Source organism: Lathyrus oleraceus, chromosome 1 (genome assembly GCF_024323335.1).
Source record: "Lathyrus oleraceus cultivar Zhongwan6 chromosome 1, CAAS_Psat_ZW6_1.0, whole genome shotgun sequence".
Lineage (NCBI taxonomy): Eukaryota > Viridiplantae > Streptophyta > Magnoliopsida > Fabales > Fabaceae > Lathyrus > Lathyrus oleraceus.
The window spans coordinates 282,188,237-282,214,257 of record NC_066579.1 but is presented as its reverse complement, the minus strand read 5'-3'; the positions used below and the strand labels follow the sequence as shown (position 1 = coordinate 282,214,257).

Genomic DNA, 26,021 nt, shown 5'->3' with positions numbered 1-26,021 from the left:
AGTCAGGCGGGCGATTTCATCCTTCAGCTCTCTGTTCTCTTTCTCTAGGTGCTCCATAATTCTTAGATGATTGGCTCAGGTATTGTACCGGTGAGTCAGCTTGGCTAAAGCACAGAAGAAACACCAATCAGACATCTGGTGAAAACTTGCTTATGCAAATGATGCATGAAATGCAATGCTTGATTATTTTTATTTTCAAGGAACTTACTATATCATTTGCAAATATATATTTGAATAGCAATTGCAACAATTTGATATGACCAAAAATCTATTTTTATTTATATAAATTGGAAGGATTACACTGAGTACAATTTCAGAAACCAAATGAAAAATACAAGAGAAAAGGAGACTAGTCATCCTAAGGATACCTAACAACAATGTCAGAAGATCTGGCTGTAGGTGCGTACTTCCTTCGAATGCAACATATCTCAGTCTCAAAAGAAGCCTTCATATGAGTTTTCTCGAGGACAAGCTGATCAACAATCTTCTTCCAAGCAACGGAAGGCTGAGGCATGCTAGAAGATGAAACCTCTGGCTTTCTCTGTCTCTTCGTCCCTCGGTCTTCAAGTAGCTCAATAAGTGCATCTTTGTCCTTAGACTCCAACTGCAACTCTTCATGCTTCTTGCTCAAAGCACGGAAACGCTCTTCCCACATATCCTTCTCTTGCTTCCTCTTGACGAGCACGTCTTCCAACTCCTCTACATCTTGGTTAGGGAGAGTTAATGGCTCAACCACAACCATATACATAGGTATCTCACAAGGATAAGGCATCTTCAACTCCAAAGCTCTCTTCTTCCCCTAAAGAGTGTAAGCTTCCCAAGCTACACAATTGCACGGACCAAGCTCGGATCTTTCTTTCCTATGCACATTATGCCAAGCATGCACAATATTCTGCTTCAAATGTTGGGGATCTTTACCCTCTTGATAGAAAAGACCTTCTAACAAAATGTTATTAGGTTTGTCTCTCAAGGGGAACCCAAGTTGACGACGAGCCAAAAGCAGGGTTGTAGTTAATTCCTCCTTGTGTACCAATGAGGGGAACATTAGAGAATTCACCACAACTATCAATAATATCCAAACTGCTCAATGACGGATGATACCAAACTATATCATCATTAGTGAGAGACATAAGTCTCTGAGACCACCGTAGACATTGTTTATTCTCCACAAAAGCAGGTGTCTGAGGCAAGTGCGAAATAAACCACTTGTACAGAAGAGGGATACAACAGACAATTGTTCCACCACCCTTAGAATTTCTTAGATGCAAAGAGAAATACATATCACCCAACAAAGTAGGCACAAGATTCCCAATCAAGAAAAGTATAATGGCGTTAACATCAACAAAACCGTCAATGTTAGGGAACAAACCTAATCCATAAATGAGCAACACAAAGATAGCTTCAAAAGCATCCATACTACCGGCTTGAGCAAAAGTAGTAGCTTCCTTGATGAGGAAATCACATGGCAACCCAAATAATCCTCCTTTCTTCACCCAATGAGTCTCTATCTCAGACTTCTTCAAGTGAAGAGCTTCAGCAATAATACTAGATCGGGGAATCTCCTCCAATCCACTAAAAGGCACTCTACTAGAAACAGGTATCCCCAAAAGATGAGAATACTCCTCCAAGGTAGGCACAAGCTGATAATCTGGGAAAGTGAAACAATGGTAGAGAGGATCATAGAACTGCATTAGCACACTCAAAAGTCCTTCAAGCACATCAGCAGACAAGATAGACAGAAGCTTCCCATGATGTTGTTTGAAGTCCAAGGGGTCTAATATAAAATATGCTAGCTTCCTTAACTCTTTCAAGTTGGGACATCTGAAACTTTACTTCTTAGTGTTCCTTCATCCACAATCCATGGTCTGAAAATATTTGCAAATGATACCTTAGTTCCTTGAAATTTCCGTGTGATGAATGTTATGATGCGCATGAATGCATGAATGCAACAATCACAAATAAGGGATCACACACAACGCAAAAAAAACAAAGGTCAAGCGATGAATCAAGTCTTTGTCAAGATCAATCATCCATTTTGGTGGATTATGGTTTACACCTTATCAACACCCAAGTTCCATTGATATTGACAAGACTTGATTGGATCAACCAAGAATCAAGGGTTTGTTGTGAGTCAGGAGCATGGAGTATGGGTAAGAACCATCCCAAAGGAGTGAACTAAGGATAAAATCCATTAGATCATATTCTAAAAAGTTCCCAGAGTCTTAATTCCATCTATCGGATATTACAGGTTAAGATGACTGACTCATCGACCCATAATATTCTCAAGAGAAACTCGTCTGAGTGTAGTATCGCGTAACAACTGTTCTACGATCCTCAGCTTCTCGGACCCAATTAGAGATAGCAATGCCTAACCACAAATACTTGTGTGACATTTCCAAATCCAAAAGAGTCTCCACTGAGCAGATGGGTCTCAAGCCAAATTGTTAAGGACTACTCCACACAAGTCGAACATGACTATACCATCCTCATATCTTAATTGCACTCAAGTTCGGGTTAGAACTTATCTCACCACTCAGAGATCACCAAGCACAACAAGCAAATTATATCACACATACATATATACAAACATCACATATATACAAATATATTCACACAAAAAGTAGGCTAAACCCACTGGAGACTACTCCCTAGTAGAGTCGCCACTTAATTTCTGTAGCGGTAAATTCATGATCATCAAGTTATGGATAAGCTAGAGATCAAATAACAAGAGTCGCCATCGCGCTTTTATTGTTTCCAAGGGAAAAGGGAAAAAAGTACGAACAAAACCCAAAAGTAAGAAGTTTTCAAATCAAAACTAATAAAATGTCAGAGATTACAGGTAAGGGGATTGGTTACACAGAGGGAAGGTGTTAGCACCCAAAGTATCCTAGGTACTCCTAGGGAGCCCTTTTTGTATGCATATGTACTTTGGTATAAAGTGATGTTTACAAAAAAATAGAATGGGGGATGAGAAAAGAATTCATTAATTATATTTTTGTGTTTGACAAGACCTTCGGTCTTGTGCCTACGTACCGACATAAAAATGAGGGATCAAAACCTCGTAGTTTGTGATACAAATTTCAAGGTGGATGCATTTCTTTTAACAAAAATTAAGTTTGAAAGACACAAAGACCTAAAAATGGTTTGAATTAGTTAGTTCTTTTTTGGCTTTTTGAAAGTTTAAGTCAAGTATAGTTAAGTTTATTTTCAAGTTTGATTTAGAAAAGAAGTTTGAAAATGCAATGGCATAAGGCCAAAGTTTCTATCTTTTTGCAAAAGTGGTCAAAGTTTAGAACGAAATAAGTTCAATCAAAGAAGGTTTTGAAAAAGAGGGGGAGAGATTTTGAAATTAAAGAAGTGGGGAGGAGATGAAGAGACTATCCTATGTATAAAATTATAAGTTTAGAGTTGAAAAGATCTGACCAAATGTGTAGCAATCCAATAGACAAGAATGTCAATAGAAACCCATAATTCCCTTTGGACTTTTAGAATCAAGCAACACACAAATGCATAATTATATTAATCTTGAAGAGCAAAGGCATCAAATAAAGATGGCCACATCCAAGCTTATCCATTCCATGATCTTCCTCAAAGTAGCCCATGTAATAGATGAATTTCACAAGTCACAGGTTCAAAATAACAGCTTCACAATGATCATGTTACAGATGAACTCAGAAAGATCTTGAATGATGTATCAGATGAAGTTTCAAATTGCAAGCACTTGGTTTCTCAATAAGTTGGAATTGGCCAAGTCCTTTAGCATAAGAAGGTTGCCTAGATTCTAAGTCCATTTGTCTAAGATCAAGCCAACAGTCTACACAAATGTTTTTTTAGGGTTTTTGTTGTTATTATTTACATTAATGGTCAAATACCACACAAACAAACAAAGCACAAAATATATCACAGAATATGGTCCAAGAGGACAAAGTGAAAATTGCATTAACATAAACAATTAGAATGATATGAACAATGGAAAATGTATAAAAGCTAGAATTAAATGACATTAAAGTAAAGGGCTTGAAATTAAAAGTTAGTAGTTAATAGGTTAGAAGTTAGTATTGTTTTGCTTTTGCTTTTCATTTTAAGACATTCTTTGGAGAACACTCAACCCACTTATCACAAGCATGGATCCTTGAACCAAGACATCTTCCAAAGGAAGGAAAAAAGGCCAAGTTTCCACACAATACCATGAAAGAGGGGAGACTTACAATCTCACTAACTAGAATGCTTATGCCTTTTATGTCACAAATTTAGCGCTATGTTAAGCAATCGTAATTGGACTTATGTAGAAGTCATTACTATTTCAGGTCGGGCAATAGAATTTTGGTGTTAATGCATGTTAGAGACATAGTATAATGGACTATGCTCATGAAACATACCACACACAAAAAGAATATGCAAAAGGTGTGGCCACTACGCCAAAAATGACTTTTAACAGTGCATCTTAGACAGCGCTTTTAAAAGAAAGCGCTGTCTAAGGTTAAAATTAAAATAAAACACGGAAAATGTTCCAAAAAAATAATGAAAGCGCTGTCTAAGGGGGGGTCTTAGACAGCGCTTTCTAAAAGCGCTGTCTAAGACCCCCCCTTAGACAGCGCTTTTAGAAAGCGCTTTTAAATATAGACCTTAGTCAGCGCTTTTGATAAAGCGCTATCTAAAGTCTTTTAAATATGTTCTTCAATATTTCTTCATTTCACACACACACTCTTAAAACTCTCCAATGGCGACCCAATTGGTTGCACCAACCTCATCACAAACCGAAAAGGTTCATCAATTCTTCAACGAATTAGAATCTCACAAAAACACGCTCACCAAATGCACCGACCTATTCACCACACTCTCTAACCATTTCTCCACCGTACAAGACTCAATCTCCCAGAAACTCCAAACCCTAGATTCGAAATTTCAATCCCTTGAATCCCGCTCCAAGGAAACCCTAGAATCCCTCGACAACCAAGAGAATTCCATCCCCGAGCGTGAATCCTCCGCCGCTGCACGCATTGATGAGCAGAAGGAAGCCGCACTTGCTGACCTTTGTAACTCCGTTCCTATGTCGACGCTCAATATCTCCGACGCGCTTAAATCGTTGTCGAGGAAAATGGACGCGTCCGCGTTGCTTCGGTTTGTGGTTTCGAAGAGGAAGGAGTCGATAATGCTGAGGCCGGAGATTGTGGTGGCGATAAAGGAGGCTGTGGACCCGCCGAGATTGGTTCTGGATGCGGTGGAGGAGTATTTGAAGAGTAAAACTGAGGCGAAGTCTGGTGTTACTGATAAGAGATGGGCTTGTGGGCTTTTGATTCAGGGATTGATTGCGGAATCGAGTGTGTATTCTAGAAGGATTGTGGAGAGAGCTGCGGGGCTTGTGGATTTGTGGAAGGAGCAGCTGGATGGGGAGCACGAGAAGGGTGCTGCTGAAATGGTGATGTTTTTGCAGATTGTGGCGTGCTTTGGGTTAAGGTCGAAATTCGATGATGAGTATTTGAGGAAATCTGTGATGGAGTTTGCTTCAAGGAGGGATATGGCCAAGGTGGCTGCTTCCTTAGAATTTGGTGACAAGATGATAGGTTTGTTTCTTTTCTTTAACCTTTGCATATGCTTAGTGTTTTTTGATTATATTATCTATGTTGGTAGAAGATTCTGTTAATTATCTATGTTATTAGAATGGTGTTAAAAAGGCTCCATTCTTAATCAATTATATGAACTGGTTTATCATTTTGAGATGTTGCCCGTGTATGACTTATGTCTGCTCTTATTGTAAGAAGTTTGTATGCTGTGCTTCAAAACTTTGAACCTGCAGTGAAACTAGCTAAGGCCAATATATTAGAATCTTAGAACCTTAGAGAAGGAACAACCTCCCTCTATCCACACTGGTTTCTTCATTTAAGTAAAACGAGAATTGAAGAAAGTCTCGATCATTGTATTTTTCTAATATAGGGTCAATTTGGTGCATTTTGCAACATATCGGAATTATGAAATTTTATTCCTTTACCTAACTGCTATAGAAGCTGCAAGTTTGCTGCAGAATTTGTCCCTGGATTCACAGCCCAAGACTATTAGTGGAGATGCTGAGCCTGTGAAGAAGGTAATTCGCATCTGATTGCTGCGTTGCATATTTTTTTATTGAAAGTTGAAATGTTAAAAATATTCATGTCAATTAATATTAGAATATAAGATTGTTTGTTGTTGTGTTGTGTTCACTGATGTTTGTTATCATTTGTATGCAGAATGGACCTAGTTTTGCTGGTAGTAAAGCTAAAGGGACGGGCAAGCCATTCAATCCGAATCTGAATTTTGCTCCAAATGGATACCCTTCTACTGCATATTATTATGGAGGTAAGGTAAGCTGTTTAAGATTGTAAGGATATACACCCACACTCATCCATATGATGATGACCCAAAGACATGGAAAGATTGTTGATTTAATATTTGATCTACTTGTATTAACTTCTGGAAAAATGACGTGGCCATGTGATTTTTTTTCCAGGTTATGATGGTCAAGGAGATTGGAGTGGCTATTCTAATTATGCGAACCTTGACGGAGGGATGGCTCAAGTAAGTACCATGTTCTCTGATTTCGCGACTTGTGATGGATGTATGTCTTCTTGTATTTTGCCACATGTTCTTTTGGTGGCTGTTTTTGTTATATGTTAGCTACAACGTTGAAGGATCGTAGACTGGTGCTTGCTGCATCCTAAACTGTTTTGAATTTTTTTTGAGACATATAAACTGTTTTATCCATTTACGTTGGTGAACCGGTGTGGCTGTTTGAATTTAAAATGATCATGAAGTATTTTGCAAATGCTTCTGTTCATCTATAATCTTGAAGTGGTAGTGAATCTAGTTATAGTTTGATTCTCTAATCTTGAATTTTCAGTTCTTTTTTTTTTGTTTTTGGGGTTTTCTGTTCTACTAGGTTATGATTGTTTCTAATTGTTTTTGTTCATTGAAATATCATTTTTTTTATTGAGATGTCGTTAACCACTTAATAATTGTTTTTCTTGCTGGATCTATTTACAGGGGGTTTATGGGGATAACTGCTCTTATATGTATCAAGGTTATGGATATACACCATATGGAGCGTATGCTTCACCCAATTCCTCCTCTCCAATGGTTCAACATGATGGTCAGCTGTATGGGCTGCAACAGTATCAGTATCCTTGTTCTTATTACAACTCTCCAACTTCTGCTGATGTGTTTGCTCCAAATAAAACCAGTGTTGCGCAACGGGAAATGTCAACTGCAGCTAATGCGGACCGTGTTCCTTCTAATGTTATGAATAATGGAAACTCTGTTGGCATAGTCAATGGTGATTGTACAAACCAAAGTGGGTTAAAGTCGTTTATTACCAGTTCCCAGCACACATCTTTGAATACAAGGGATTCTTATCAAGGTTCTAGTTTGCCAGCTTGTGCCCCATTGTCTAAGGTCTACTTTGTTTTATTAATTAAACAACTTATGTTAATGATGTTTACTTTATGTTAATCCGGTTTACTTTATGTTTCAAAAGAGGTGTTAATGATGTTTTTATATTAGGTTTTTGTATGACAAATTGATGCGCCCCAATGGTTTGGACGTGTCATTCGGATTCTTAGCACCCGCGACCGTCAACTTAGGTTTAATCTTAAGTAGACCGGATACCGTGACGGAGTACGTTCTTCGGATCCTCATGGACAATAAAGATGCGGAGAAGTTGTTTTTTATACCGTTTAATACCGGGTTAGCATTTCATTCTAAATTCATCTATTATAATTATTTTCCAAGTTACCGTCTAACATTTGCCTAATCATTACAGTGGACATTGGTTGTTGCTCGCAATCAATCCTATCCGAGAAATTGTGTATTATCTTGACTCGTTAGGAAATGATTGGACAACATACCCGGATATGAAGGTCCTAATTGACACGTAAGTGAGAATGTTCAAAATTTTTCTTAGTTTATGTGAATTGTTCTAATTGCTTCATTTTTATTTTATTAGCGTCCTACAAGCTTTTCGGGCCCAACGAGATATCCAAACCTCAAGGAGGGGCGCCAACTCCATTACATGGATTAAAGTGGCGGTATATTTTTAATTACCACATTTTTTATTATATTAGTAATGACACTTGATAAAACTTAGGATTTATAATCCATATTTTTTTTTTCATATGTAGTGTCCTCAACAACGTAATCAAATAGATTGCGGGTATTTCATGTTGAGGTTTATGCGAGATACTCTTGCTTTGGGCCGATTAAAGATTCCCACCGATGTATGTATTTCTAACTTATGAGTTATTTTTATATTTACACATATCTCATATAATTAAATAGTTGGAATTAATTCAAAATATGTTATATTATTATGTAGTACTTTGAGGAATTCAAGTGTGCATTTTATACAAAGGATCAAGTGGACGAAATCAAAGAGGAGTGGTGTCAATTCATGATAGAGCTCAATGTTTGTTCATAAATTTGTGTAATTAATGTGTACATTTGTAGTATATGTAATGACTTGTAAATGTGTACATAAATTTGTATATATTTTGATACATTTAAGGCAAAATTGGTTTGAATTGGTATATATATATATATATTTGTTAGCCAAAAATTGGTAGAAAAAAGGCCAAAATGGCATATATAAAATGTGATAATTGTCTGTCAAAATCTGGTTGAAAACAGGTAGAAATTCTGGTTTATAAACCTGGAAAAAATGTGGTTTAAAACAAAAGCTTCAAAAATTTTCGTATACCTTAGACAGCGCTTTTGTAAAAAGCGCTGTCTAAGGGGGGGATTAGAAAGCGCTTTAGGCAAAAGCGCTGTCTAAGGGGGGGGGCTTAGACAGCGCTTTTTGAAAAGCGCTGTCTAAGGTATACCTAAAAAAATTAAAATAGGAGGGTCTTAGAAAGCGCTTTTGGCCAAAGCGCTGTCTAAGGGGGTGGGGCTTAGACAGCGCTTTTCAAAAGCGCTGTCTAAGGTATACCTAAAAAATTTAAAATAAGAGGGTCTTATAAAGCGCTTTTAAGATTTAAAAAAGCGCTGTCTAAACCTTTAGCAGCGGAGGTTTAGACAGCGCTTTAAAGCGCTGTCTAAGGCTAAAAAAAGCGCTGTCTAAGGTCTTGTTTGTTGTAGTGGGCCTAATCTCATCCATACTCATGTTAATTTTTCAATCAACTAGCCTTAGGATTTTGGAATATCATAGGTCAAATGGAATGATTGAATGAAGAAGGGGAATGAGATGAAATGGGAGGGGAATGGATCAAACACAAATTGGTCAAAGGAGGACTTTTATCAAATTTATATCATTCATTTATTTTGGAAGATGAAATGTACATTCCATCAATCCCCTAAATCCAATGATATTAACTCAACAAAGTCAAATCAACCTTGACCAAGGCCCAACAACAATAGTCAAACATCAACAAGTCATCACAATTGGTCAACAAAATTATTTGTCATTTATTCAAATTAAAAATAGTAAAATAAGACATTTAAATTAAATATGGTTTGTCCAATTCCTAAAACCTCATAAAAACACCAAAGAGATGGCAATGAGATTTATCATAGGTCAAACAAGGTCAAAGGAACTTGGAGAAAAAAATTCATAATTTTTGGACATTTAAAAGTATTTTTAAATAATTAAAAAAAATGAAAAATCAATTAAATCATGAAAAATATTAATAATGATCCAAAAAATAATTTTAATTTAGAATATGAAAGAGAAAATTATTTGAATTTTTTTGGTGAAACTCCCATATTTTTTGAATCAATATTAAAATTAATATGAATTAATGAAAATCAATGGAATTAAAATAAAAAAATAGAAAATCAAAAGAACGTGGACCACTTGATCTGCCTCATTAATTGAGGTGGCAGATCAAGTAATTGAGCGCGCGCGGTTCACCATGCACTTGAGTCAATTGTCCACACACGTGGTAATCAACATGTACGCTCTTGATTAAAACATTTCAGCTGGATCCTATGGTTGTGAGAGATGCAACACATCGCCGGAGTTATAGCTCCAGTCTTCTTCTCCGGTGGACCTCACCGGACTGGTCCACCTTCAACCATCACCAAAATTAAAAAGAAGGACATGATTTCAAAGTAAAAATGGCACTGAGCACGAATCTGACCTCAATTTATCCTAACTCCGAGTATATTGAGAGATACATGGAGTTAAAATTTGAGGTATATGAACTGAGTTGCTTCGATTTGGCCTCAAAGCAACTCAATCTTCTTGCCTATATTGGTAGGACTTCAGACAACCAAGGAATCAAGACAATTGAGCAAGATTTAGAGAGAATCCAAGAGATTAAAATTTCTGTAAAATACCTTCAATGTAGGTCTAGATTCAACTGTTCTTGCCTTGGCTCGTGCTTGATCTCACTACAAATGCTTGCAGAAGAAGAATTGAATGCTCAAAAGGTCTTGGATCCCTGGACTTTGAATCTCAAAACAGTGAGAAATCAAACTCAATTTCAAGTGAAATTCTCAGAATTATCCTTTGGAATGAGAGGGTTAGAGGTTTGGGATCAAAGCTGGCGCTAATGTGTGTGAAATTCTGAGCATAAGGAGCTTTATTTATAGCCAAATCAATTGATATTTGCACACATGAAATGAACTTCCAAAATTAGCAATGTGTGATGTATGAGTGCATGGGCGTGTGCAGGCCCATGAAATCACTCTATCTGATCCATAATTGAGTGTAAGAAAGGCTGAAGTCATGTTGGAATGCTAGGCAATTGTGCATGGATGTTTGAAGTTCAATCTTGCCAAATGATGATACCATGTTCAAGCCATGTGCAGCCTATACAGTTCTTGTCCAAAATCGATGAACTTGGACTTTTTGGAAAGGTTAGATCAAGAGGAACAACTTTCATGTTCAACACTTTTCCATTTGGAGCATGGAACTTGAAGAATTTTGAGGTGGCAGTGTGGAAATTTCAACATATTGAATTTTTTTCTAAGTGTCAAGCCATATGTCTCAATATTCCACCTTGCTTAGCTTTTTAGGTGAGCTTCAAATGAGAAAAGTGTCTTCATAAAAGTTGTAGATATTTCAAATAACTTCAAAATGGTCACCAATTTCATGTCATTTGGATTTGAAATGATATAGTTATGCATTTTTGAAGTTTGGAAAAATCACTTGATCATGGTATAGGTCAAAAGTGGCCTATAATGTAGCCTCATATCACATGCTCATAAAAGTTGAATCAGCTCTCACTACAAACATAAAAGTTGAAGTAGACATATTGAATTTGATTGTGCAACTTGGAAATATTTCATATCATAAAAATTGAGCAAGTTATGGGCTTGGGGAGTTGACTTTTAAATTAGGGTTTAGGCAAAATGACCTATAATGTTTCAACATAGAAAATGATTTTAAAAGAAAAACTAGCTCTAGGTATCAATATAAAAGTTGTTTGGAATGTCATTTTGAGTAAGGTTTCTCTTAGAATCATTTTCATATGGTGAAAATTGTAGGAGATAGGGTCTAGGGAGACCTAGTTTTTATTAGATGAATTCATCTGGCCAACCACCATCAACCAACTTGCTAATCTTCAATTCTCTTGACTTTATAGGCTCATGGTAGATCATATATCCATAATATGATGAATTTCGAAGTATCCCTTTAGAAATTTAATCAATTGGTGAGATAGCTTGTTGGAGAAGTTACTCAAGATACCTAGTCAAATTAGGGTTTCCGAGGCAAATCACCCTCAAACTCTTGAAGAAAACTTGATCAATATAACATGTAGTAATCATTGGGACTCATATATGACGCTCATAACCAATCTTGGATCAATTCAATGGTTGTACTCTTTGTCATGAGGGTCTCAAACCCTAGATATGGACTTGATAGATCAATGAAGATCATGCCCTACCTACAAAAGAGTTAAGCAAAGGCAAAGACATATTTTTTGTATTTTGGTTAGTGAAATGATAAAATACAAGTATGATACAATCACATAGTGCTTGGTGATCTCTCCCAAAACAAACCTAGTGAAAGAGGGGTAAGGAGGATGCCAAGGTATGATCCTAATGCTAATGTTTATGATGAAATTGCATGAGGGATCTAAGGGTCAAAATTGGGGTATTACAAAGATCCACTTGCGTCCTATAGAGTTAACTCCTACAAGAGGCTCTACCAAGTTCTAAACCTGGTTTGTGTACATGGAATCCATTTCGGATATCATGGCTTCTAGCCACTTCTTAGAGTAAGGACCAGTTATGGCCTCTTGTTAGGTCACAAACTCATCTTGATCCATGAGTAATACATCACCTTGATTAATTATGAGATATCCATATCTCTCACGTAGGTGACGTATCCTGCTTGACCTGCGTTGGTCTTGTTCTACTTGAGCGTGTTGCTCTTCCACAACTAGTTTTGTTTCCTACACCAATTCATCCATAGGTGTATCAATGCTTTATTATTCTTTAATTTCTTCAAGCTCTACTTTCCTCCCACTGATTCCTTTGGAAATAAAATTCGTTTCTAAGAAAACTCCAGTTCAAGTGACAAACACTTTGCCCTCAGAAGGATTGTAGAAGTAATACCCTTTTTCTTCTTTAGGATACCCCACAAATAAGCATTTGTCAGATTTGGGCTCAAGCTTAGTTAAAATTTGTCGTTTCACATAAACTTCGCAACCTCAAATATTCATGTAAGACATATGTGGTTTCTTACCACTCCCTATCTCATATGGTGTCTTATCAACCTTTTTGGATGGAACACGGTTAAGTGTATAAGCTGCTGTCAATAGTGCATTTCCCCAAAAGGAGTTTGGAAGATCGACGTGACTCATCATAGATCATACCATGTCTAACAAGGTTCGATTTCTTCTCTCAGATACACCGTTCCATTGGGGTGTTCCAGGAGGAGTAAGTTGGGATAGAACCCCACACTCTTTCAGATGGTCATCAAACTCTAGGCTTAAATACTCACCATCTCGATCTGATCGAAGAGTTTTAATATTCTTACCTAGGTTGTTTTGTACTTCATTCTTGAGTTCCTTGAACTTTTTTTCAAAGTACTCTGATTTGTGTTTCATTAAATACACATAACCATATCTACTAAAATCATCAATAAATGTGATGAAGTACTGAAAACCTCCTCTAGCTGGTATGTTCAGTGGTCCACATACATCAGTATGTATGAGGGACAAAAGATCATTAGCTCTTTCACCTTTTCCTGTGAATGGAGACTTTGTCATCTTTCCAATTAAACAAGATCTACATGTCTCATATGATTCATAATCAAAAGAGTCCAAGAGTCAATCTTTATAGAGTTTGGAAATGCATTTCTCATTTATGTGTCCTAATCGATAATGTAAAAGGTAAGTTGGATTTAACTCATTAGCTTTCAACCTTTTAGTATTAATGTTATAAATAGGCATTTAAAGATCAAGGAAATATAGTCCATTGTTCATTTGTACAGTAGCATAGAATATATCATTCAAATAAATGGAGCAACAATTTTTCTTTATTATGAATGAAAAACCAAACTTATCCAAACAAGAAACGGAAATAGTATTCCTGCTAATTGCAGGTACATAATAACAGTTCTCTAACGGAATAATTAAACCACTAGGTAAAGTCAATACATAAGTTCCTACGGCTAAAGAAGCAACCTTTGCTCCATTGCCAACTCGTAGGTCAACTTCACCTTTTGCCAAATCGCTACTCCTTTTTAGCCCCTACACATTGGTACAAATGTGAGAACCACATCCAGTATCTAATACTCGTGATGCAAAAGTAAATACATTAATTTCAATAACAAAAATACCTGAAGTTGAAGTCTCTACTTCATTCTTCTTATCTTCCAAGTACTCTGGGCAGTTTCTCTTCCAGTGTCCGGTCTTATTGCAATGGAAGCAAGTGCCATCCTTAGTTATGCCTCCACTAGGCTTCAAAGCAAGAGCAATGGGTTTGGGTTTGGAAACTTCCTTGCCTTTCCCTTTACCACCCTGCTTGGTGGGCTTTTTGTTCTATTTCTTTCCATTTCCAATCATCAGAATGGACTTCCCTTTTGACTTCAGATTATGCTCAACAGTTCTTAACATGCCTAGCAGTTCAGGAAGAGTTTTATCCATATCATCCATGTTGAAATTAAGGACAAATTGACTGAAGCTCTCTTTAAACTATTGCAAGATTAAATAATTCTCAAGTTCCTTTCCGGGGGGAAAACCCAACCTCTCAAGGTTCTCCACATACCTAATCATCTTGAGCACATGGGGACCTATAGAGGTTCCCTAAGCTAACTTACCTTGAAAAAGGGATTTTGAAACTTCAGACCTTTCATGTCTTTCCTGCTCTTGATAGAGCATCTTCAGGTGTCCGATCATATCGAATGCTGTCATGTTCTCATGTTGCTTTTGCAACTCCGAGTTCATGGTAACTAGCATGAGGCAAGTAGCTTTAATGGCATCATCAACATGCTTCTTATAAGCATCTCTTTCTACCTTTGGTGCAAAACTAGGAGGTTCCTACTCAGGAACATGTTTCTCCAAGACATACAACTTTTTATCTTGGTTGAGGATAATCCTCAGATTTTGGTGTCAATCCATAAAATTTGTCCCAGACAATTTTTCCTTATCAAGGATTGATCGTAAAATGTTGTTAGAGGTGTTTGTTGTCATGGTAATCTACATAAAAATTATGAAAATATAAGTATCATTAAAATAACATATTTAATTAGGTCTTTAATTAAATATGCTCCCACTATTTTACTCAAAACAAATGACCCTCACTATTTGATTCAGAAAATCCTGTTGAAAGATTTTCTAGTGGGGCGAGATCCACATTTCACTTTGTTTTAAGTCCGCGTAGGCGGATTACACAAACCTAGGTTATTTAGGTAGGAACTCCTTCCAATTGTATCTAACATAAGTCTCGAATATTTTAGTTGGGTGAATAACTCCTTATTCCAATCCATCATATGGATCACTTGCAACTCTTGCTTCTAAACGTATATAATCTTATTATAATTTGTTTAGTTAAGTTTGACCCATTGTTTTAGCAATTGGATATTAAAATTATCCCATCGCACCTTACTAATATAAAACATGCACCTCGCGTAGGCGAATCCTACATTATTCGATACTAGTCTTGATGAGTGCTAAAACTTGGAAAACATAAAATTAATATTTAATTTAAGGGAATTTGCACTTATTTTGATCTCACCAGCTTATTTATAATATAAATCGTCTCTCACATACATCAACATACATACAAAATGAAACAGTTATGGCCCCTAGCACGATCGTTCTCCCAAGCCAATGAGAGAACCTAAGTTGACCTAATAACGATCTAAGTTTCTCCAAGCAAGATCTTCAAGGTTGTCCTCCTTTGATATTGTATTTTTCTCTTTCTTCATAATATTACATTACATAAAAGAAACTCGTTTTACATACGAGGTAGTAAGATGAGAAAAGAAGTTACATTAAGATATTAAAAGAGAGGCACGACACGCAAGCTGTATTTTCAAATCCCAAAAAAAAGGAAAACTAAGGCCAAAACCGATCACCGCAAGACAATAGTAATAAACACATCATTATTATTAATTTAAATTCTGTTAATTAAATAAACCAAATTAATGTTTGGTGATTGATCACACTACGCAGAGTTAGTCGGAGGTTCTGCTGTCCGGTAAGTAGACGGGGGTCAAGGGGGCAGCGTAAGGTACGCAAAATTTTAATGAACAATTCATTTCAAATCGACGTCGTTTTTCAAATCAACATTTGATACTTTAAAGCACAACTCTTGTGCAGTCACAACCCTAATCGCATAACTCTTTGACAACACAACCCTTGTACTGTCATGAACTCTAATACAACAATTTCAAACCGTCAAACACACCTCGATTGATAATTCAGTATGATTGATCAACACGTCATTTCTTCACCATGCTAATGTCGGATTCCAAAGAAAATGACCATTGATCGCTCAAAGGAATATCAATCATTAAGTGTTTGAATGAATGAAATAAAATCAGTATATCATATATACCATACTTTGCATAAGAATTACTTATATCGTATTGTAAGACCCTAATTTTGGCCCTAAGATCCCTCATGGCATCATAACATGGCATTTGTATAGCCTCAAGGATCATAAGCATCTTGGTTCCCTTTGCCTTTGGATGGGAACCCTTGTGAGTGGTTTGAGATCACAAAGCATGCTTGAATTGTATATTATTGCTTTTCTCATTTTTTTATTAACTCAAAAGCACAAAAATATGTCACTAATATTTCTTGTTTGTAGCTTGAGCAATCACAAGATCCAAAGCTTCTAGGAGATCCTTTGTGTAATGATATGGTCAAGAGAAGATGAAAGAAAGCATGGTAATGGTTCCCAAAGCTCTCATCCATCAAATATGCCTCCCAAGTATCTCAATTCATCATTTTGATCAAAGCAAGTCAAGGGGTTTGAGGTTTGTTTCCCAAGGAAACCTTAATTCATCTACTCATCAACAATGCCTTGCCAATGAAGCAACCTCAGCCCATGATCAAATACAATCAAGGGGAGTTCTTTAATTCATCATCTCATGAATATTTGAACTTATTTGAGTGTCCTCAATCATCAATTCATCAAGATATGAGTTGTGGACTTGAGAAGTTGATCAGTCAATTGATCTGACTATTTTGAAATACACTGAGACTTAATGTTTTATGTGTTGGTCAAATGGAGATGACACCAAGAGTAACAATGTTCTTAAGGACAATATGAACAACTTTCCTGTTCATCAAAATTTGATTTGAAGCTTGGAAGGTCATCATCCATTCCAAGACATTATAGGTCATTTCGATTGAAACCCTAAGTTTGGGTCAACTTCCCAAGAACATAACTCATTCATTTTCATGATTTTGAAGTGAGACTTAATGCATTAGAAATCTTAGTGTGTCTACTTCAAATGTTATGTTGAACAAAATTGCAAAATCGCAAAAGAAATACATGTGATAATGCAAAACATTATAGGTCACTTTGGACCAAATGCATTGAAATGTGAAAAAGTCCAACTTCAAGTGCCCATAATTTCTTCATTAAAAATCCAAATGATGCAAAATTTAAGTCCAAATTGATTTTCTTGGACAGATCTACAACTTTCATGTTGAAGATTGTATGATTTGGAGCTTTCATCATTGAAATAGAAGGGCTTGAACATTGGCCAAATTTGGAAACTTCACAAATGCATGTTTTGCACCTTACACTTCAAGCCTCAATTTCATTAATTTCCAAGGCCCAATTGGAGTTTTGATCAACATAGCATTTGTTCCTTATGCAACAAGTTTTCTAACCATTACTCATAAGGTGGCATTTGGAGTTTGGAAGCATCATTTTCAAAGACATGAAGAATTAAGTGCATTTTGTGAAATTCATTTCAAACACATTGCATGAGCTGTTAACATTTAATCTGCACGTCCATTTCTCATTTGGTGATGTATAGAAATCCATTCCAATCAGAATTGGGCCCTCCATGCACCTGTACAGGCCCATGCATGGAGACCCTCTTCTCCTATGCACACTTTGTTCATTGCATTTCAGATGGTTTTGGCTATAAATACAAGTGTTATGCTCTTCAATTCTTCAACCTAATGGCGCCTAAATCCCTGCTGAATTGAATCCCCACCCATACCAAAGGAACAAACTTCATTTTTCTCTAAAAATTTCAGATCTGCTGAAACTGCATCCATAAGTATGATTTCTAATCTTATCTCTAAAATAATTTTAAATTCTTTCAATCCTTAAACTGAAACTAAAACACCAACCCCTCATAAATCACCAACACAATCCTCTGAACATACTTCTTCACAAAAACATGACATGATTGTACCTGAAATTCTGGTATCAGATATGAGATGTCGAAGGTAATGTCACGACACTAATATCTGAACAATATAAACAGGATAAAAGATAAAGAACAATAGTACAAGTGACACAATTAATTGTTAACCCAATTCGGTGCAAACTCACATACGTCTGGGGGCTACCAAGCCAGGAAGGAAATCCACTAAATAGAATTAGTTCAAAGACTCTCAGTAAACAACTTCAAGTTATAGTCTTTTCACCTAATCTCTACCCGTGTGACTTCTATCTAAGAACTCTTAGATAAGAGATCCTACTCACTCCCCCTTAATCACAGCAGTTATTTAAAAACAAATATTACAAAGAAAGAAGACACTTTTCAAGAACACATACTTGATCTTGCTTAAAAGCCTCAACCAAGTAAACACACACTCATGCTTCAAAGCTTAGAGTGGACAAATTACAACATAAAAGTCAGTCCAATTCAATCATCAATAGGATGAATGAATGGCTCACAATACACAAGCTCACACAAGACTAAAACCCTTATTCTCTCTCACTATTTCATTCGTTATTTCTTGTGTATTAAAACCAGGTTTTCCATGCCCTTTATATAGAAGCGTTTGATTGGGCTTTGGACATCATAAAACCCTAAAACTATTTTCCATTCGTATCTTCTTAACAGCTGATCATATCTTATTGGGAAATAAATTAATCTAGTTTTAATTACTGCTTGAATGGCGCGTTCAATCTCCACATCAATCACACACAAATTAGCATGAAAAGCGCAATCACAAAATACATAACATTCAGACTGAATGTTCTGTATACACATGTCTTGACATCGGGTCTGACATCTCAGCTAAATCCTGCACAACCATATTTTAAACACCCTACAGGAAACTGATATCTCATGTCAAGACAACACTTGTGACAACTTGTGAAAACTCTAGGTTTTACCAAAATTGATGTCAACACATAGAACCAACAAACTTCCCCTTTGGCAAATTTTGGCTAAAACATACATCAGATCATTTGTTTCACAAGAGAATAATCACAGTATCAGTACAGCAGCAGAAGTAATAAAACACACATTACTAGCTAAACTAGCAACTAGTAAACACATATTAAACACACATGCGCTTGTGCTCCACCTCCCCTTCCAGCTAGCACTAGTCAGCTCAACATAGACAGAACACTTCTCCCTCTAACAACACCTTCAACATCACCTGTAATAAATAGATTATCTCCAACATACATCTGTAACATCATCTGTATCATACAGATTATCTCCAACATCATGTCTAACATCATCTATATATAGTATAGCATAGCTACTTTAGCTACTTCTCCCCCTTTTTAGACAAAAGAGACCAAAGAGACAAAATAAATTTCTATTTAGTCAAACAAATAGAATGTCAAAACAGAATGTTAAGTGTTACAGATCCAGGAACAAACACAGCTTTATAAAAGCTAAGATAAAATCCAGAAAATCCAAAAAGAACCCAGAAAAAATACATCAAGGTAGCAGAACATGACTGCCAAAAGAAACACCAGAACATCCATCACAGCACACCATCAGAAGAGTGGGGAACAACATCAACAAAACTAGCCAGAGGAGCTTGAGCTTGCATCTTCATCAGCTTTAGAACCAAAACTGCCACTTGTTTCATCTTTAGTTTCAAAGCTTTCACTGGAGGTTTGGACTTCTGCTTCCTTGGCCTGTCCAATATTCTCTCTTTCAGCTTGCTCCAAGCTTGCAATCAGAGCTTCTAAAGCTTCTTTCCTGGCTGTTGCTACCCTTATCTCTGTATCTAATTCTTTACAAGTTTCTTTCAGCTCAGCAATAAGACCACCTTTTGAGGCTGGCTTTTTTACAGCAGATGTCATGATAATATCTTCGACATGACTGCCTTCAAACAATTTGTAGTGAACTGATAAAGGAGGTTTTCTTCTACTAGGAAGATCATTTGTTCTCAGAATTCCAGGGTGTTGGCTCAGGATAATCCCACAAATCATTGAGGGAAAACCTATGGGAAACTTTACTGCATTTGTAGAAGCATGTTTGACAATTTGTTCAAACATAAATCTACTATAATCAAATTTCAGCTTGGTTCCAACAGCAAAGATGAACCTTCCAAGGGCATTTGAAATTGTGGACATGTGGTTGGTAGACACCCAATTTGCAGACCCTATCTTGTGCAATATGGCATATTTCACAGTCAGCTTCCCAGCAGGGAGATACTTCTTACTAGGCCATTCCTTCACCTGTCTTGCTGTAATTTCCCTACAGACCTCATTGTTTGTGGCTTCCAGTTCACATGCACCTTCTGTTCCTCTTCCTAGAAACTTGTTAATCACGGCTAGAGAAAATGTGATACACTTCCTTTTTACAAACACTTTACAAAATTCCTTGCTATTTTTATCAGCAATGTCTTCAGGAATGTTGACAACAAATTCTTTAACCAATCCTTCATAGCACTGAGATAACCCAACCACAGTTTTCATTAATCCAACATTTTTAATTAGGTCCATGACCTCTTTGACCTCCATAGCATCCTTTCCTAACTCTCTCTCCACAACCACCCTTCTTTGGATCACAAACTTCCATTTTGCTGCTCCATCTTCAAGATGGAAGGAGATATTGTCCAAGTGTACAGCAACAACTTTCATAGGGGACTTCCTAGCAGGTTTCCTCTTGACAGGGGAGATGTCAGGGACATCTTCTTCAACATCTTCATCAGACTCAGAAGCTTCTCTCACTAACCTCTTCTTCACATCAACTTTGCTCCAAGATTTTGAGGGGCCTACACCAGTAGTCTTCTTAGCAGTTTTGGCTGACATCATTTCAGCCACAAACCTACATTTTCTAGTCTTCATCCTCTTAGCCACACTAGGCTTCAAGTGATGAAGCAAGCTATCTTCTTGATCATCCGAACTATCATCTTCTAGGTCAATCACCTTCTTTGCAGAATCATGCTTCTTAGACTGTGAAGCATTGGCAGTAGGTGATGCCATAGATTTCTTACCAGACACAGTTTTCCCTAAAGAGCACAAACCTTCAGTAGCCATATCCTTTTCAGACCTAGAGGAATCATCATCCTTCTCATTATGAAGTCCAACCTCAGGAGAGAGGTCCCTTCTTGATAGAGGAGTAGAAACTCCCTTTTATAGAATGTCCTTCATTGAGGATTCTAGTAACTAGGTTTCTTATGACACGATTAGTGTGATGCATGTCGTCCTTAGAACTAGGGGTATGAGTAGAGCTGGAAGGGATATTAGAGATGTTACCTTGAGTAGGGAATGCAGTGGAAGATGAATCCATGGGATGGTTGGAGTCAGGAGCTTCGCCTGGAATGACAGACAGGGGAATCACATCTAAAATATCTTCATCAAGAAAGTCCATTGAAGGCGTTCTATCCTTGTGAGTAGGTTTAGGAATTTGTGAAACAAATGGTGTTTGATGTTGTGACATCTTGTTGTTTTTGTGGAAAGGTTTCAGTTGCCCTAGCAGAGGAGTTTGAGGAAGACGCAGGAAGTTGGAAATGTTTGAGTAAAGGTTGCGCGTGAAAAGGTAATAGATGGAATTTTCAATACTAGGTGATGATTTACCATAAATGGGGCACTTTATTTTAAGTAAGCAGAAAATTATTTGATTACCTTTTCCAATCCAAATTAATTGCTATAAATTCTAATAAATATAAATCCCTAATTTCCCTCTTAGAGATTCAAACTGATTTGCACCCAAGGCCTTTGTAAAAATATCAGCTAACTGCATTTCAGTAGTAACATGCTCTAGGACTATAATTTTATCTTCCACTAGTTCTCTAATAAAATGATGACGAATATCAATATGTTTTGTCCTGCTGTGTTGAATAGGATTCTTAGAAATATTTATAGCACTCAGGTTGTCACAGTACAATGTCATGACATCTTACGTGACATTGTATTCAGTCAGCATCTGTTTCATCCATACCAGTTGAGAACAACTACTTCCAGCTGCTATGTATTCAGCTTCAGCAGTGGACAGAGACACACAATTTTGTTTCTTACTAAACCATGATATTAAGTTTTTCCCCAAGAAGAAGCATCCTCCTGATGTGCTTTTCCTATCATCAGCACTTCCAGCCCAATCAGCATCACAATATCCAGTCAGCACAGATCCAGATCCATGAGTGTACAACATCCCATAGTCACTAGTGCCATTGACATATTTCAGGATCCTTTTCACTTGGTTTATGTGACTAACTTTTGTTTCAACTTGATATCTAGCACAAACACCTACATCAAATGCAATGTCAGGTCTGCTTGCTATGAGATATAGCTGACTCACTATCATGCTTCTGTAGAGACTTTAATCTACACTAACACCATTTTCATCTTGTTGGTTCTAAGTGTTGGCAGCAATTATGGTAAAACAAAGAGTGTTCACAAGATGTTACATGTGATGTCTTAACATAAGATATCTTGTACCTGTTGGAGGTTTAAAATATAATTATGCAGGATTGTTTCAGGATGTCATACCCAATGTCATGACATCTGATATAATGTACCTGCTGGATATTTAAAATGGAATTATGAAGGATTGTTCCAGGATGTCAGACCCGATGTCATGACATTTGTACACAGAACATTCAGTCTGAATGTTATGTGTTATGTGATTGTGCTTTTAATAGCAATCTATGTTTGATTGATGAGTTAATTGCAAACGCAATCAATCAATGATTACAACGTGATTTAACTTATTTTCCAAAGCGATCTAACCAACTGTCATAAGAAGATCTGAATGGAAAATAGTTTTACGGTTTTATGATGTCCAAGCCCAGCTGAATGCTTCTATAAAAAGGACATGGAAAACTGATTTGATACACAAGAAATACATAGAGAAATACTGAGAGAGAGAATAAGGGTTTAAGTCTTGTGTGGTCATGTGACTTGTAAACCATTCAATTGATCGCTCAAAGGAATATCAATCATTAAGTGTTTGAATGAATGAAATAGAATCAGTATATCATATATACCATACTTTGATTAAGAATTACTTATATCGTATTGTAAGACCCTAATTTTGGCCCTAAGATCCCTCATGGCATCATAACATGGCATTTGTATAGCCTCAAGGATCATAAGCATCTTGGTTCCCTTTGCCTTTGGGTGGGATCCCTTGTGAGTGGTTTGAGATCACAAAGCATGCTTGAATTGTATATTATTGCTTTTCTCATTTTTTTATTAACTCAAAAGCACAAAAATATGTCACTAATATTTCTTGTTTGTAGCTTGAGCAATCACAAGATCCAAAGCTTCTAGGAGATCCTTTGTGTAATGATATGGTCAAGAGAAGATGAAAGAAAGCATGGTAATGGTTCCCAAAGCTCTCATCCATCAAATATGCCTCCCAAGTATCTCAATTCATCATTTTGATCAAAGCAAGTCAAGGGGTTTGAGGTTTGTTTCCCAAGGAAACCTTAATTCATCTACTCATCAATAATGCCTTGCCAATGAAGCAACCTCAGCCCATGATCAAATACAATCAAGGGGAGTTCTTTAATTCATCATCTCATGAATATTTGAACTTATTTGAGTGTCCTCAATCATCAATTCATCAAGATATGAGTTGTGGACTTGAGAAGTTGATCAGTCAATTCATCTGACTATTTTGAAATACACTGAGACTTAATGTTTTATGTGTTGGTCAAATGGAGATGACACCAAAAGTAACAATGTTCTTAAGGACAATATGAACAACTTTCCTGTTCATCAAAATTTGATTTGAAGCTTGGAAGGTCATCATCCATTCCAAGACATTATAGGTCATTTCGATTGAAACCCTAAGTTTGGGTCAACTTCCCAAGAACATAACTCATTCATTTTCATGATTTTGAAGTGAGACTTAATGCATTAGAAATCTTAGTGTGTCTACTTCAAATGTTATGTTGAACAAAATTGGAAAATCGCAAAAGAAATACATGTGATAATGCAAAACATTATAGGTCACTTTGGACCAAATGCATTGAAATGTGAAAAAGTCCAACTTCAAGTGCCCATAATTTCTTCATTAAAAATCCAAATGATGCAAAATTTAAGTCCAAATTGATTTTCTTGGACAGATCTACAACTTTCATGTTGAAGATTGTATGATTTGGAGCTTGCATCATTGAAATAGAAGGGCTTGAACATTGGCCAAATTTGGAAACTTCACAAATGCATGTTTTGCACCTTACACTTCAAGCCTCAATTTCATTAATTTCCAAGGCCCAATTGGAGTTTTGATCAACATAGCATTTGTTCCTTATGCAACAAGTTTTCTAACCATTACTCATAAGGTTGCATTTGGAGTTTGGAAGCATCATTTTCGAAGACATGAAGAATTAAGTGCATTTTGTGAAATTCATTTCAAACACATTGCATGAGCTGTTAACATTTAATCTGCACGTCCATTTCTCATTTGGTGATGTATAGAAATCCATTCCAATCAGAATTGGGCCCTCCATGCGCCTGTACAGGCCCATGCATGGAGGCCCTCTTCTCCCATGCACACTTTGTTCATTGCATTTTAGATGGTTTTGGCTATAAATACAAGTGCTATGCTCTTCAATTCTTCAACCTAATGGCGCCTAAATCCCTGCTGAATTGAATCCCCACCCATACCAAAGGAACAAACTTCATTTTTCTCTAAAAATTTCAGATCTGAAATTCAATTGCATTGATTGATTTTTAAGATCTAAAGTTCCTAGACCTCTTCACCTTGTTCCATTGAAGCTTCTGTTTGCAAAAGGAATCAAAGAGAGTGACTCAATTCTTCACAATCCAAAGGTTTTGCTCAACTGAATTTTGCTTCGAATCTCATCATATATTGCTCAATTTGCCTTGATCTTGTGTTGTCTGAAGTCCTCTATATAGAGGCATCATTATTGTGTTCTTAATTGTTGAAATCGAGCAAATTCAGTTGAACACCACCAAAGGTCCATCTCTGATTTCTCTCTTAATAGGGATCTAGAGTGGAATTGAGTGACATAGGAGTGATGTACATCACTTCACCTTTCGAATGGTGCCTGGATCGTGCATTTTAGTTAACATTTTTTGATCTGCAATTTTTGATCTTCATCGGAGCTTGCCGGAGAAGACGATGGCGCTGGCCACCGTCTGGTCTCCAGATCAGATCTGGACCGTCCATGTTTATTTCCAGATCTAATCTCAGCAGTTCAACCTTATGACTTTTTTATGTACTGCGTGTGGTTGCATTGACCTTGTAACACATTGGACACGCGCTTATGGATGCTTGGATCTGCCAGCTCAATTAATGAGCTTAGATCCAAGGGCTCTCGCTTTTCCATTTATTTTAATTCTGATTTTAATTTCTATTTCATTTTTTAATCTATTTCATTTTCTAAAATTCATATCTCTTTTATTATTGGTCCAAAAATTATGGGACCAATTGCGATATTTCTCTTTTTTTTTCTAATTTCTAAAAATGATTTTTAATATATTTTTTTTTGTCATTTGCTATTTTTTAATAATTTTCTCTTTTCTGGTTATTTTTAATTCATTTTAAATAGTTCTTGAGATCCAAAAAATACAAAAATATTTTCTCAACCTCTTTGAATGATGATAGATCTATGAAAAATATTCTCATCAATTTATTAATTGATTTGAGATTTATTTGAGATTTTAGTTCAATTAGGTTATTTTTATTCATTTTTAATTGATTAAAAATAGTTTCTGACTTTTAAAAATGCTGAAATTTTTTGTCAAACTTTGTTTGACCTTGTTGAACTTGGGATAATTCACTTGGACTTTTCAAAGTTGATTTGAAGTGAGTTTGAAGTTTGACCTTTCTTTAATATTTTAATTCAAGTTTTATTTTAAATATTAAAAATGCCAAAAAATATTTTGTTTATTCCTTGACTTCCAATCTTCATTTTGCTTCTGTTTTCTATTGTTTGACCTTGATCTTCCCTATCTTTGGTCAACATTTGTTGATTGGTACATTCCATTTCATTTAATGCACTTTAATTCTTCATTTCTAATTCTTCTTCTTCTTCTCCTTCTTTTCTTTTTTATCAATGAGTTAAAGGTTGATGGTTAGCATTGATTAGGGAGGTTTAATCTTCCTTGATTCAAATCTAATTCATCTTGATCAAATGATCAAGTGAATAGCTTTGCATTAAGGATAGATTGCTTTCTAAATCATGCAAAGGACTTAAACCAATACAAGATCATTTCTCATCTTCTTTTTGACATGG

General features: G+C 36.3%; 1 protein-coding gene across 1 annotated transcript in view; it reads left to right on the top strand.

Moving 5' to 3' along the window:
* The first annotated feature begins 4,704 nt into the window (after nucleotides 1–4,704).
* The window catches only part of LOC127103426 (uncharacterized), a 34,609-nt gene continuing 13,292 nt past the window's right edge, over nucleotides 4,705–26,021 (top strand). Inside the window, exons 1-6 of the mRNA XM_051040689.1 lie at nucleotides 4,705–5,627; nucleotides 5,676–5,754; nucleotides 5,935–6,082; nucleotides 6,225–6,333; nucleotides 6,485–6,552; nucleotides 7,018–7,425. Coding sequence (XP_050896646.1) covers nucleotides 4,721–5,627; nucleotides 5,676–5,754; nucleotides 5,935–6,082; nucleotides 6,225–6,333; nucleotides 6,485–6,552; nucleotides 7,018–7,425 — 1,719 coding nt within the window. The 5' untranslated portion in view covers nucleotides 4,705–4,720. The remainder of the gene's footprint in view (nucleotides 5,628–5,675; nucleotides 5,755–5,934; nucleotides 6,083–6,224; nucleotides 6,334–6,484; nucleotides 6,553–7,017; nucleotides 7,426–26,021) is intronic.